General features: G+C 50.1%; 6 protein-coding genes across 6 annotated transcripts; 3 read left to right on the top strand and 3 right to left on the bottom strand.

The window, feature by feature from the left end:
• Nucleotides 1–746: 746 nt before the first annotated feature.
• An02g14100 (uncharacterized protein) lies at nt 747–3,248 on the bottom strand (the record flags this gene model as incomplete). The annotated part of the gene is made up of 1 exon (XM_001400505.3): nt 747–3,248. The coding sequence occupies one exon, from the start codon at nt 3,246–3,248 to the stop codon at nt 747–749; it is 2,502 nt and encodes an 833-aa protein (XP_001400542.1).
• Nucleotides 3,249–3,599: 351 nt separating this feature from the next.
• An02g14090 (uncharacterized protein) lies at nt 3,600–5,507 on the top strand (the record flags this gene model as incomplete). Its single annotated transcript, XM_059746788.1, has 8 exons — nt 3,600–3,675; nt 3,809–3,889; nt 4,335–4,436; nt 4,708–4,791; nt 4,839–5,017; nt 5,066–5,161; nt 5,232–5,273; nt 5,367–5,507. The coding sequence occupies 8 exons, from the start codon at nt 3,600–3,602 to the stop codon at nt 5,505–5,507; spliced, it is 801 nt and encodes a 266-aa protein (XP_059605717.1).
• Nucleotides 5,508–5,937: 430 nt separating this feature from the next.
• An02g14080 (uncharacterized protein) lies at nt 5,938–7,742 on the top strand (the record flags this gene model as incomplete). Its single annotated transcript, XM_001400503.3, has 2 exons — nt 5,938–7,535; nt 7,616–7,742. The coding sequence occupies 2 exons, from the start codon at nt 5,938–5,940 to the stop codon at nt 7,740–7,742; spliced, it is 1,725 nt and encodes a 574-aa protein (XP_001400540.1).
• Nucleotides 7,743–9,074: 1,332 nt separating this feature from the next.
• On the bottom strand, nt 9,075–9,481 carry An02g14070 (uncharacterized protein; the record flags this gene model as incomplete). Its single annotated transcript, XM_001400502.3, has 2 exons — nt 9,075–9,357; nt 9,438–9,481. 2 exons carry the CDS (start codon nt 9,479–9,481, stop codon nt 9,075–9,077), a joined length of 327 nt encoding a protein of 108 aa, XP_001400539.1.
• A 471-nt stretch (nt 9,482–9,952) lies between these two features.
• On the bottom strand, nt 9,953–11,506 carry An02g14060 (uncharacterized protein; the record flags this gene model as incomplete). The annotated part of the gene is made up of 5 exons (XM_059746787.1): nt 9,953–10,195; nt 10,252–10,367; nt 10,703–10,912; nt 10,978–11,137; nt 11,336–11,506. 5 exons carry the CDS (start codon nt 11,504–11,506, stop codon nt 9,953–9,955), a joined length of 900 nt encoding a protein of 299 aa, XP_059605716.1.
• A 679-nt stretch (nt 11,507–12,185) lies between these two features.
• Nucleotides 12,186–13,115, top strand: An02g14050 (hypothetical protein; the record flags this gene model as incomplete). The annotated part of the gene is made up of 4 exons (XM_059746786.1): nt 12,186–12,236; nt 12,290–12,361; nt 12,408–12,575; nt 12,774–13,115. 4 exons carry the CDS (start codon nt 12,186–12,188, stop codon nt 13,113–13,115), a joined length of 633 nt encoding a protein of 210 aa, XP_059605715.1.
• Between the last annotated feature and the right edge of the window lie 1,073 nt (nt 13,116–14,188).

The raw sequence follows: 14,188 nt of genomic DNA, 5'->3' as shown, positions 1-14,188 counted from the left end.
GGCGGGTATATGCTCACGTGACCCTAATGTTGATGCATTACCCAATGCGGTAGCTGCTACGCCGTACAATCTAGTACTACAGTCCTTGGGGAGTCATTTGATATTGTGACCACATGTCTGTCATTTCTTATGCACTGAGCACTCTTCTTCTCGTCTTTCTTATGTTCCTTGCTGGCGGATCCACTATTATCATCCTGGATCAATTACCTCCGCCGCTATATAAACCCTTGTCGTAATCAAAATGCAACAGGGGAGCTCTATGCTCGGGATTAGTTCCGTTGAATGGCATCACATATGCAAATAAGCAGCCTGAGACATCAATAGACCCCACCGAAACCGGCGTAGGATCTGGCTGTGCTCTCACCCGCCTTCGTAGCCAACTGGAGATCAGAAACGGCAAAATGGCCAAAAAAAAGCAGAATCAATGTATGGAAATGACAAGAAAGAAAGGCAAAAGAAGATGAAGAAGATCATGCCCAGCTAGCAATACAAGTGATGGTATAGGAATAAAGGAATATTAAAATCGGTAAGAGGGGGTTGCCGGAGAAAGGAAATTTGCACAATTAAAAGAGAGAAAAACCAAAGTGAAGTGAAATGAAACCAATACAAAGAAAGGAATCGGAATGGAGACATCGAAGGAATTAGCCAAGTGGCAAAGCAATATAGATGGAACAGAACGCGGAAGAAGAATGGCTATGCTCATCAAGTGGAATAGCGGGCATCATCCTTGCGGCGACAGGGTGCGATTATTTGGCCCCAATCTCCTCCTCAGCCCAGCCGGGCAGCGAACTCTCGTTCTGGATGGCCAATCCGAAGCCGGCGTGGCTGAGACCGCCTAGGGCAGAGGTGAAGCTTGAAAAGCTGCTTTGCGGCTGATGAGCAAGTCCGGAGCGGGGAGGCTGGCTTGAAACAGATCCGAAAGGCTCCTGAGAGAACGAAGGCAAACTCACGGCCCGGGAATGCTGCGCCCGTGGTACATTCAGGCTGCTGGTGCTAGCGGTAGCGTGGTGGCCGGGGCCCGTAGATCCATTGGTTACGTTCAAGAATCCGTTGGTCGACGGCTTGTGCTGATGCAATGGGGCTTCGATGCTGCCATTGGAAAGCTCACCAGTGCTGGCGCCATTGTAGAGCGACTGCTGTTGCGGCGGTTGAGGCTGGGACTGAAGACCAGCCAAGGTCATGGGGTCGTTCAGCCGGTTTTCCTGCTCCTGGGCTTGCTGGGCGGACATTTGGTTGAGGTACATGGTCAACGGATTGTTGGCACCGACATTTAGAATGCCAGATGGGGATGAGACCGTCTGCAGGGGATGCCTGTGGTGCTGGCCGTTCTGAGAACCCGTAGACCCAGGAGCAGGAGAGAGGGCAGGATGAGTCGGGCTAGAGCCCGAGCCAGATTGGCTTAGGTTCTGCTGGAAGCCATTCAAAGCTGGGGAAGGTGACTGAGGCCCCTCAAACCCGGACCCATTGCGACCCTGCGGACCTCCATTGCCGGCTTGACGCGGGGGATTACCGCAGCGATCCTTCCCGAAATTGATCTTGAATCGCTTGTATTCATCCCGGTTCCGCATCCCTTCAATTGCCTTAATGGCATTGGCAATGTTGGTAAAATTGACGAATGCGCAGCTCTTTTCACGGAGCGTGTTGACAAGCTCGATCTCTCCATACTCGGAGAAGTCTTGGCGAAGGCGCTCCTCCGACCAGGTCTCATCGAGGTTACCGACATAGACATTTCGAGAAGCTCCGCCACTCACGGCCAGGGCAATGGCCGGCGGAAGAGGACCGGAATGCTTACCCCAGCCAATCTTCAGACGACGGTTATGAATCATGAGGCCCTGCAGGTTGCTCAGGGCGTAAAAGGACGCGGCTGACGTAGGATCAATGAAAGTGACAAAGCAGATATGCTTATCGGGAATGTAGCGAATATGATGTAGCAAACCACCACGCACGACATTGCAAATCTCCTCGATAGTCGTTTCGGGGTGAATGTTGCCCAAATAGATGGTCCGGTTGCCCAAGTTGTTGACTCCACCGGCTGTGGTGGCCACAGCCGCGGCGGCGACAGATTGCTGAGCGAGTGCGTTGGTGATCAAATCACGGTCCGCCGAATTGAGAATGTGTGCATAACCAGGGGCAATGCCCAAGAACTGAGCTGCATTTTGCTGCTGAGTTTTGGAAACATAAGCGCACCGATCTTTGCCGTAGAATACCCGCCTGGGTGCCTGCCACTTAGCCTCCTGAGGAAGTTGAGAAACAGCCTTCATTGCATTGCTGATCGACAAGAAGTGGACAAATCCAATCGCTTTCTCCTTGACTATCTTGACGGTGTCAATGGGGCCGAATTTTCCTAGCTCCTCCCGCAGTTCTTCCTCTGTCATGTCCTCCGACAGGTTCCCCAAGTATACATTCCGTGATGCGCCGGACTGCTGCACAGCCAAAGCGACCGAAGTAGGCACCTGAGATGGTTTGCCCCAACCCACCTTGATATCATTTCCCTTGATTGCAAGCTTCTTCAAGATTGCATCCGAGTGAAAGTGGGTTGCGGAGTTGCTGTCCAGGAAGGAGATGAAAGCACAGTTCTTGTCAGGAAGCAAACGAACCGACTCAATTTGGCCGCTTCGAACATGGTTCAAGATTTCTTCCGCGGAGGTTTCTGCCGGAATATTGCCTAGGTATACGGTTCGGCTCGTACCCGAAAGCAAGCCAGGGGTTACCGAGGCAGCGGGACTTCCGTACGCTGCGTTGCCCATGGGCCCCAAACCACCAACAGGAGATTGAGGGGCCCCCAGCATTTGAGAGTTACCTATACCATCCGTCGACATCATACCAGAATATAGGCCAGCATTCTGCGAGGGCTGGGTCGGACTTCCGAGCTGATGGTGGCTCTGGTGATTCTGGGCATGTGAAGAGGCATTCGTCTGAGGAAAGCCACCGAAATTGGCGAATTGAGGCGAGGCGAACGCGGAGGGAGTACCGGGCTGGAAGGGGCTACCAAGCAACAACTGAGAGGGTAGTAGGGGAGTGAAGTTCATGTCGAACGCGGCGCCAGAGGCGGCCATGTTGTCCGAAACGGGAGCAGAGGTATTAATGGCAGGGATATTGGCTCGACGAGCGTTCCGGTCCGTTAGGCCCTGCAGGGGAATATTGTTGGAGGCGTATGCTCCGTGAGAGAAACCGGTGCTGTCCGCGTTGAGGTGGGAAAACTTGGAAGGGATCAGACGACTCGGAATGCTTGCATCGGAGGTTTGCATGGCGAGGAGAGGGAGCGAGTAGGACACAATTGTCCCCCTAATGAAGAGAAACGGAATAAGATGAGTTCGTGGTCGATGAGAAATAGACGATATCACTTAGTCAAGGGGGAGACGTACTAGGCAATCAACACGGTAGGAATGGCCAGGAGGGAGGGAAAAAAGGCCGGGCCCGAAGATCACCCCCGAAAAGAGAAGGGGGGAAATAAGGAAGAAAACAGAGACCTGGAGAGGCCAGAATGAGGGTAATCAAAATGAGAAAGAAGAGCAGAAAGGACGGCAAAGAGCACGGAGCAGAAAGACTGCCAATAAGGACGTGTCTAGAAGGGATCCCGCTAGTCAATTGGAATGTGCATGGACAATGAGTGGTTGAGTTGGTGGAAACGGAGACAAACCTGCGCTGGTTTAGTTGCTTTAGGGGGCTTTGCGGGTTGAGGAGGCCGAGAGACTAAAGCAAGAGTGAAGTTGTGCTCCGACTGAGAACCAACCGAGATTAGAATGGAAAGGACAAAGATAAAAAGATAAAAATAATGATAGAAATAAAGATGGCCCTGTCAAATGAGAGTACGGAGTACTGGAGAGGGAGAACGCCCCAGACCTGCCAGAGTGCCAGGTTGCAGCGGACCCAAACGTTGACAAAGAAGGTATCCAAAGGCCGCCGACAATCCAACTGAAAAGGGATAAGTGGTAATAACAGTAGACGAAGAGTAAAGAAAAGCAAAGGGAAAGAGAGAAAGTAATTGCAAAGGACAATTAAACTAAAAGATTACAGCCGCCAGTACAAGTTAAGCGGAAAAGAAGGGTGAGGAAAAAAGAGGGCCCCTGGTAGGGGAAAAAGGGGGGCGCGTGTTTGAGGGACACAGGCGCGATAAATAGTGAGAGGAAAATAAAGATAATGATGAATGATATCCGCGAAAAAAGAACAAGAACAACACCCTCCAATTCTTCTCTTGTGCTTTCCCCAAACTATCTTATGAAACTGAAAAGTAAACAGTAATCAAACAAAAGAAAGCTTATCAGAAAATTATCATCAACAACCCGAGTAATTAAACAAAAGTCACACTCGAACCAAGGGAACTGTTGTGGGAGAACCAACAATCCCAGATAGTGAAGAACGCGAGGAACTAGCCAAAAGGAGACAGACTGGTACAGGGTCAGGTAAGCAAGGAATGGGCCGAGACAAAGCAGCAAGTATGTAATCGATGTATCAAAGGGGGGAAAAAAGCAGGTGGGTAAGAAAGGGGATTTGCGGCAGAAGGATTCCTCAACCAGTCAATGCTCCATAGTGAACCTGAACCATCATTTTGACTGCGGGAAAAGTCCCAATGGATAATTATAGTAATAGCGTAATCAATTCTTGTGGAGTGAAAGGTTTTAGCAGATCCATACTTTTGAGGCAAAAGATGGGGAAAAGGACTCCATCCAACCATCTGTCATCCGTCGCATTAGCAGCACTAAGCAGCGGCTTTCCCACTCAGCAAGCACGCTGCGCTTCCACGCAGATTCAAGCGCCTTGTTCTGCTATCAATCGGTCTCAGAATGGGAGGTATCACGTAGCCTGCCCGAGAACAACCCCTTCTGATTGATATTCAGACGGTGACCGATCAACATGTTCGGGAGACAGCGTAATTTCGGCCGTAGCAAATGCTGAGAAGCCTATAATCCGTTCTATCGCCCTGCAGCGGTATCAGCGCCTCCAGGCGTTATGTCATCCCCTGAGACGCATCAATTGGGGATTTGCTTTTCCCACATTGCGATCGGTCATTTTGGCCGTAAATGATTGATCAATCAACGACTGTGCCAGGAGTTGGGGCTAGCAGGAGACTTTCAACCAGCCACAGCGTCTACGAACGATCTGTGTTGGTGGGGTGTCCTGGTCAGCGGCTCTTGAACTTGACGGAATTAATGTTGACCCGGTCCGGCTGCAGAACCATTGGGTCTTGGCGCCATGGGCCTTCCATGGCGGGCCATTTTGCAAATGGTTAGTACTACTATGCTCTGTACAGTAATAACCCTTTCACTACTCCGGTACAGACTTAGTTATTGCCCATAAGAACTGCTGGCTGGGGAAAGAGGAGATATCTTTGGGAGATAGTATGACGTGGTGATTGAGAAGTTCAGGACAGCGACTACTGTCTCTATCGGCGCAAGTGGTCTACTGTACTCTTAGACATCATCCGATGTGTACCCTTCTTCAGACTACTCCATCCAAAGTATGAATCTTTCAGATTGCTCATGGATAAAGGGCTTGGTGCCGCATGACTACTACATTAGAAGACATCGTCCGGACGTATGTTTATCCCGCGTCTCCAAGTGGTTAGATAAGGTAGTATCCGTGCTGGGCGGCAGTGTGTATGCCTTGTTGATGCCTGAATAATACGTGGGGATAGCGGGATCCAAAAATTTACCCCTCCACTGTTCACTTTCACACTGTGCGAGTTGAACATCTTGGCCTCCATTCCCGCGGGACTTGCTGCATAATCGCCTTCCTGGCCAGAGTGACTGGTCTATATGTGAGTGCTTTCTGTCCTTTTGTCTTATCTCTCAATGCCTATGAGCGCCCGATAAGAAGACTCTTGTGGTGACTCACATGCGTCTCCGCAACACATCTCGACTGACATTTCCTCCAGAGCCCAGCTCATAACCCACGTTTCACTTGCGCTGACCAGCTCTCTACGCCCGAAACACCAAAATGGCCTCTATCTACATTGACGAAGATGTCGGCAGGGACGACTCGACCGCCAACGGAACTGAATCTGCCCCCTACAAGACCCTCCTTCATGCTTTCATGCAGCACGCTCCTACCGATGGCAACCAGTACCTGACCCGCAAGTCCCAAACTGAGCCCACGGAGGCAGGTGCCGACCCCGCGTCTAAGTTGGAGTGGAAGCCGGCCACGAAGTCGGCGGTCAAGAAGGCTACCAACCTGTATGAGCAACGGAAGAGAAAGGCTGCGAAGGAACAAGAATTGGCTATTCGTGAGAAGCAGGAGGCCGAGAAGCGACAGGCTATTCTTGAGGAGGCGAAGAAGGTCGTTCTTAAGGAGGACACATCACTTCCCAAGCCCACCAAGATCCGTCTTGATGTGACTGATCCGGCCGTTGTCACGCTGGGATCTCCCGAGTCGGAGACTCCTGGAACTCGTGTTCGTGTAGTTGGAAGAGTTCACCGTCTGCGTGCTCAGAAGGATGTTATTTTTCTCACTCTTACCGATGGTTATGGCTACCTGCAGTGTGTCCTGACTGGAAATCTGTGTAAGACTTACGATGCCATGACTCTTACCCTTGAGACTTCGATTGCTATCCATGGTGAGATGCGTGCCGTCCCACCTAAGCAGCATGCTCCCAACAACCGTGAGCTGCACGCTGATTTCTACACTATCATTGGCCGCGCTGCTGGTGACAAGGAGGCCATCACCACCAGGGTGGCCCCTGATGCTGATCCGCAAACCCTCTATGACAACCGCCACCTCGTTCTCCGTGGTGAGACCGCCTCGTCAGTCATGAAGGTTCGCGCGGCTACCCTCCGGGCTTTCCGCAAGACCTTTGAAGAGAACCGTATGCTGGAAGTCACCCCTCCTGCCATGGTCCAGACTCAGGTGGAGGGTGGAAGCACCTTGTTCGGGTTCGACTACTATGGCGAGAATGCTTATTTGACCCAGTCCTCCCAGCTCTACTTGGAGACTTGCCTCCCCTCCCTTGGCGACGTCTTCTGTGTGTGCCCTTCTTTCCGTGCTGAGAAGTCGCTTACCCGTCGCCATCTGTCCGAGTACACTCACATCGAGGCTGAGCTTGACTTTATCACTTTCAACGACCTCCTCGATCACCTTGAGAACGTTATCTGCCGTGTTATTGATCTGACTCTGGCTGAGCCGGCCACCAAGGCCCTCATTGAGAAGCTCAACCCCGACTTCAAGCCCCCTAGCCGCCCCTTCAAGCGGATGAAGTACTCTGAGGCCATTGAATGGCTGCGGGAACACGATATTCCCAACGAGGAGGGCAAGCCTCACGAGTTCGGCGATGACATTGCCGAAGCTGCTGAGAGAAAGATGACCGATATCATCAACCAGCCCATCTTCCTAACCCACTTCCCCGCTGAGATCAAGGCCTTCTACATGAAGAAGGATGTCGAAGACCGCCGTGTCACTGAGAGTGTGGACGTTCTCATGCCTGGTGTTGGTGAGATTGTCGGTGGTAGTATGAGAATGGATGACTGGGATGAGCTCATGGCCGCCTACAAGCACGAAGGCATGGATCCTTCCCCGTACTACTGGTACACCGACCAGCGCAAGTAAGTCAAGCCTTCATGAGCCTCTCTCCGCCATGAATACACTTTAAGAGACGTATGACTAATCTAATTCAACAACATAGGTACGGTACTTCCCCTCACGGTGGTTACGGTCTTGGTCTCGAACGTTTCCTGGCTTGGTTGTGTGCTCGTTATACCGTTCGCGACTGCTCCTTGTATCCTCGTTTCACAGGCCGTTGCACGCCTTAGGCGCTTTGATGTCATAGACAAGATTCATAGATACATGATGCTCCAATTCACTCCACTTGTGATATCGGTAGTCATGCTAATACTCTCGGATATCGACTATGAAAGCAAATCGACATGTTTTATTCACTTCTGGTATTATTACACAATCTATGTAAAGTATAATTCGGATTGCTTCTAAATTTCTAATATCTCTTTCTCAATGTAGTCATCACCACATGGTCGCTTTGACACCATCTTGTCGTTAGATGAAGAAATAAAAGCAGTTGATGTCGGACTGCACAAAAGCTATTAAGACTGGAAGTGAGGTCATGGTGGGTCGCGATGGAAGTAAAGAAGCACTCGAAACGGCATCTTTGCACCGTAGTCCGTCATAACATAATTCCGTAGATGAACGCAGAAAGTAGACAGAGTATCAGCACATTACTGGGATGGAGTTGGTATCATAGGTGGGGGAAGACTAATGAGACACTGCAAGAGGAGCTCCGTATTGAGAAGGCACCACCATGGTATGCAGCCAAGGATGTTGTTGGTTGGACGCTCAAGGGGGTTTAGCTCCGTTTGACATCACCAGCAGCGACTACTACTGCCTCTCTACAAATGGTGATCGCTCAATCACCTTCTCAACTCATTAGTTCTTATTGTCAAAATTTGAATTCGATAACTAAGTGCGACAGTTGGTATGTATAGCTGTTTTGGGCAAGTCACGGCTTCCATGGGTGCCGTTTGGGGTTTATTAGGTGGTTCCTCATGCAGCTTCTCTGAAGGAAGCAGCCAAGTCGGTTATGCCCATCGAGCACCCTATTTCACCAGAGTGGGCATTCGGAGACCCAGCTAGCACATGGCTATGCTAAGCCAAAAGAGTAGGGGGTAGGAATGGATAGCGGTGCATCCAAGGCTTGCCTCCATTGGAAAAGCGAGCTATGACCATAGGGACGGTTACCATGGCTCCTCTAGGTATACAGTATGCTAACTGATAGAGATTGGTGCAACAAGAGCCTGACTGCAACACAATACCTGGTACGAGACATCTGCTGGTCTTAAGGATCGTACACAGCGTTCTCTCAGCACACGGCAGCTATTTCAACTGCCGGTAGTGGCTCTCTCTGGGATGGCTTGTGAGACGATAGATAGGTAGACTTTCCTTGTCTTTAAAAAAGCCGACTAATATGATACTAGACAGAAAGATATACGAATGACTCGTCTAGCTGTATCCCACCACCCTCATCTGCGTTCAAAGGGGACCAGGACACCTCGTGAAGACCATGTCAAACGATCATGCGTCATGCGGACAATCCCTGCTGGGCATGCGAGGAACAACAGTGTTGGAGATATTCAGTTCGGATTGTGATTGTTCCGACCACGGGCCCCTTGGGCAGCCTGGTCATCGTTGGCGGAGTTCTCAGACAAGGCTGCCAGAATTTGCTGGTGAGATGCATCCGAACGAATCATGGAGACCATCTGGTTGACAGTATCCTGATCACCGTTGCGCACTAATCCTAATAGCTGTTCGAGAAAGCTTCGGTAATAAACCAGTTCCTCGGCGAGTCGGTCAGATGTTTGAGAAGAGTCGTCTGGAGGATCGGGGCGCGCGCTTTGACTGCTCTGGTTGCGGCGACTATTGACAATCAAACAGTCAACCGATGCTGTCAAGAGGATACGGGTAAGAAACAAGGTTCTTAACAACAAGGTACCTACCTGGGATCGCCATTTTGTGACGAGCCAGTGTATTCTTGTCTCATCCTGTTGTCTGCAGAGGCGGAAGTCTCGAATCCCAACCTATGGAGATGCCCCTCGTTTGATTTTCGTCGAGATGCCTGCTCGACGGTGGAGTGTATATTATAATGTTGCAGGAGCGATAAGGATCAGATTAGAGAAGGAAAGTGGCGACTGATATCGTGGAAGGTCCAGGCTGAACCGTGCCCCACAAGACAAGGAAATCCGTCGATCTGGTGACAGGTGTACTCCGTAATATGGGTGCCTCTCGATTCCAAATGCTTAGCCGAGCTACCAGTGGAGGCAAGATATGCTCAGGCTGTTGATGCAGTGGTTGACCACGCACTTGGGTATTGCCGCCTAGTGGCCCAACAAGAACCTTCCGCTTAATGGTGGAATTATTGAGAGAAAATAGCTGAGGCTAGGAAGAGACAGCTGTCGGGTTGGGAAGGGGGGGAAGCGTCCATCCTGACCTAAGCCACCCCAACAGGGATTAACTATTGGCCAAGTCTGTTCATTAGGGTGTTCAGCAGATCGATCACAGGCCCTTGAGGAGCCATAGGACGGTATTGCAGAGGCAAAGACCAGAAAGGATCATCATTGTGCTGTCGTGACCGGTCACGGTTGCTCTCTCGATGGCACCCCATGAGTCCAGCACCATATGTGACCACTTTGCGGGCGACTTTGTTATCCGCAGGCACATTTCGCCGAGCGGGCCAGTCGAGAACCATGGAATAAAGCTACCCGCAAAACAGAGAGCACTGTCAGGTTAGCCCTGTTAGTTGGTTTTGGCAACCTTTGGTACTGTGCTCGCGGAGAAAGTTCCCAGCCAATCCTCGCTCCCTCTGGTCTCCGCCGCCAATCGGGGGAACATCGCTTCTGTAGTGCACGCTGGAACATCTGGTGCCGTGACTATACGTCAACCAGGTCACTATCCTTCCCTCTTTTCTTTTTCTCTTCAAGATTGTCCGATCTTTTCAAAGCCGATCTTTTATACCTACAATATCATGTATCATAATCGGGAAGTTTTTGCGATGCAGCAACCTGGCTCCAGGACAGCAGACAGCCGCTACCGGCTTTTGTGGCTATTGTGTTAGCCCCGTTGACTGGAGAAATGCTTCACGGCCTGGAAGAAGAGCTGGCTTCTATGGAAACTTCAAATTGACAATCATGGAACAGGCGTCACATCAACTCCTTTTTCTCCCGCAGACCTGCACACTGATGACGAAGAATAAGTAGAATCGTACCTTCCGAGAACCAGAATCGCCTCCTGAACTCGACTTCATCGCGACAAGTTCCTCGAAGATCGTCCTTGCAACGAGAAGGAGAATTGCATTCAAAGTTCGGTATCGTCAGGATCACATCATCTAAGTTTTCAGCGGTCCCGCGTTGCGTTTTGTTGTCAACATAAAGAGAACGGCGATTGTTTGTCTTCGGTGGGAACACACTGGTAGCGGCTGAGGGTACAACAATGGTATCAAGACACACATGCGTCTTCGGGTTTGGCTACTCCCATATATACTGGCAAATTCTCGATGTGGCACAAACTCACGGCATAGCTGGTTTGTCAGTCCTCGGAGCATTCTGCTCGCAGGTATGGCCGAGTTTACGCAATTTGCCTCGCTTCGCTCGACACATCCAGTGACGATGAAGGCGTCAAAAAACTCCAATGTACTCTCCAACTGCAAGCAAGTTTCACACATGTGAAGTGTCTCCTATGAGAGTTGGATTCTTGCCCCAGTCATTCCGATTGTCGAATGAAATCCAGAAGTGCCTTTCAGTCAAGCTCAATACTCGTCGGCGATAAAGGTAAACGGGATACCACAGGACGATGGGTCATTTAGTTTCCAACCATTAGGCTTTGGGCGCAGTGATGGCACCTCGGCTCGTTTTCGCGAGCAGCCCATCGTTCTGGTATGCTCGTAATGCGCATCTAGGGGAATCTGCCGCGTTATCTTGGAAACATCTTCGCCAAGATTCGTAGTCTGGCTTGACTTAACGTGCAGATCTAGCGTCAATTTTTCGATTGCCTCATCTCGATGAGCATGCATCTATCAGACCTATAGCTTCGTTGCAAGTCTGCATAAGATACGCATGGTGCTCAGGACTTCATTATATATGCCTACCGCCTGTTGTGTGACTCCAGGATAGTTTTCTCGCTCGTATTGCAATCGTCAATCACGTTCATGTGTTGGATCAGCGAATGATTATGCTGTCATATGTCGAGTTACGTCACGGGAACTAGTGCGCTTTAGCATGGACGTCTGGTCTGTTAATGTACAACTCCGTCCGACACGCTTCCATCAAAAGTACCATGTGCGACGTCTTGTTTTGGATCCGTACAACCAATACTGGCTTCTTGGTTCGGGCACCAGCATTGGGCAGAGGCCTCACCGATTGAATGCTGGGTGTGGTGCAGTCTATCGAGTCTGGAATGTTTGGGTGATACTGATAGCAGCAGAGGAAAGGTGCTATTCCAAGCAACTGCATATCAAGCTTTGCGCTTTGGCACGCCTTGTCCGGTTTGAATGCCAACATCTCAGTGGACAAGGCATCCATCGAAGGCATTGGGTCCGACCTAACAGATTGTCCGGACTTGCCAAGGTTCTTTCTGGCGCTCCACCGGCGGGCAGGCTGCTGTAGTAGTTCGGAAGATGGTATGAGAAACCGGCTTGCTCTACTTCTGGGTATTGACCGGACTCGCAACGACGGCAAGTCCCACTGCCCGCCATGAGGACACTGGCCATTGTGGGCGTGGGGCAAGTCGTCTCGGAAGTAGAGGTAAGAGCAAACTGTAAGAGACTATGTTCCGGCTCTGATGAAACCACATGCAGGAAGGCGAGCTTTCGCTCAGTATTATCCGCACAAGCGCAAAGTTTTGCAGAAGCCAGAAATTTGTGTCGAAAGTGAGATAGTCTTCGCTTGCCAATCGGTTTTCTGTCTCTCTAGTAGATCAATCACATTCGCGGATTCTACTTCAGGTTAGGCACTGGCAATTTAGAAAACGCAACCATAAAACCTGGAGAAGATGAGGAATACCTACCTGGAGAGAAAAGGGGGGCGGAGCGAGCAGGGCAAGGGCAGCAACAACCAGACGAACCGGTGGTTTCTAGCGCCGAGGTGAGTGCCCATTAGCGAAGGAAAATATATCCAGGAATCCTCATTGGGCAACTACTGAACGCCTCCGAAGTCATCTCCCGAAAGCTTGGAAAACCAGGTCATGCATTCTGGGAACGCTTACAGGCTACCAACCAAGGGGCATGCTGAGAGAGGATAAGTGCGAGAAGTTTGCATCGGTTCTGACCTAATGGCTCAAAGGATCCGTGCTGTCTTCGCAATGCCGGCGGACTTTCGCACTCAACATCTCTCTATGACTTTGCAGATGAGCTGATGCAAAACATGACTTGTATGGATGAAGACTTGTCGACTTCGCTTGATCAGCAGACTTTGAACATGCTAAAAGAGGTTGCAATCCAGAAAGTGCAAAAACTAATGGTCAACAACAGATCTTCGTCGGCGTTTCAATCCGGTGGCGTCCAAAGGTATACCGGTAAGGCGCTCTTCCGCGTATTTATCGCCAGCAGTGAGGAACCCAAGAGTGCCTCGCGCAGACTGCAGTGCTCGAGTTGGAAGGCCCATTCTCAACGGAAAGCCTTCTAGGCTGACTGGCCATTTTCGACCTGAAATAACCAAGAGCTCAAGGAAAGCAGCAACAACAAGCAGGTATCTACTCGGCTCCGGTCGTTGGAAGTTCGTCAGCCCTCTACTGAACCATGTCTCGAGGCGGAACTCTGTGGCCCAGTCTCAGCCAGATGTGCTGGCACCATTCTGTGAGCCTGCTGCCATAGCCTGCCCTCCGGATAATTTTTCCGGAACACTGTGGAATCTGCCAGCCCATTTTTTGGGACCGGTTATGCAGCCTACGGAGGAGTATATGCCGATCTCATGCTACTGTATATCCATCCTCTCACTACTTCGTACAGGCTACGAATATATGCAACTAGTTCGCCTCAGCCCCTCTCATGCAGGGTCCTCCGGGGTGATATTACCCAGGAAAGACACTTGAAGCTTGCATATGCAGGTCATCATCAACTTAGATGGGGCATATCCGAGCCGATCCTGGCTAACTGAAGAAATTCCCTGCGGGTAATTGCCACCTGTCTGTCTATACCTGGTCTACAACTCCTCAGGGGTAAGATGACTACTGGTGCAATGTCCACACATCTTACCATGTCAGAATTTGTGGGCCACCCCCTTTAATTTTGTTCATCACACTCTTTGGTGTGGATTAGAGGAGATGGTTTGTGAAAACAGGATTACACGTGGTTTAGTAATTCCTGCCCTGAAGAAAGTACTTTACCTTTATTGGATTAGCTCGAGCGGTCTAAACACGTCGACAGGGACATCAAGTTTTCTTCACGTAATCGTTTAGTGATAGAACTGCTGTGTAGTTAAATCATACATATCATGTCAGTGATAATCATGACACAACTTGGTTTTTACTGCCCATGTATATATGTGCACTTCCCAAAGTTTCATATGCCCTATATAGTTTAGTCAAAAATAGCGAGGACTTGTATCAGCGGAAAATTAAACTCCCAGGCAGTAGTGAATGATGCTGTTTGAGCATGACATTTGACATTATTACATAACCTTTACTTGTACTTACTTTAGTGTCTTTCTCCGAAGGGTAGTATGAATTCTACTGCTAGTAAGTGTGTTGTTATTTCCCT

The sequence above is a fragment of the Aspergillus niger genome, assembly GCF_000002855.4.
Source record: "Aspergillus niger supercontig An02".
NCBI classification, from domain to species: Eukaryota; Fungi; Ascomycota; class Eurotiomycetes; order Eurotiales; family Aspergillaceae; genus Aspergillus; species Aspergillus niger.
Note: the sequence above shows the minus strand (reverse complement) of the source record. Positions and strands in the feature narration are given on the sequence as shown.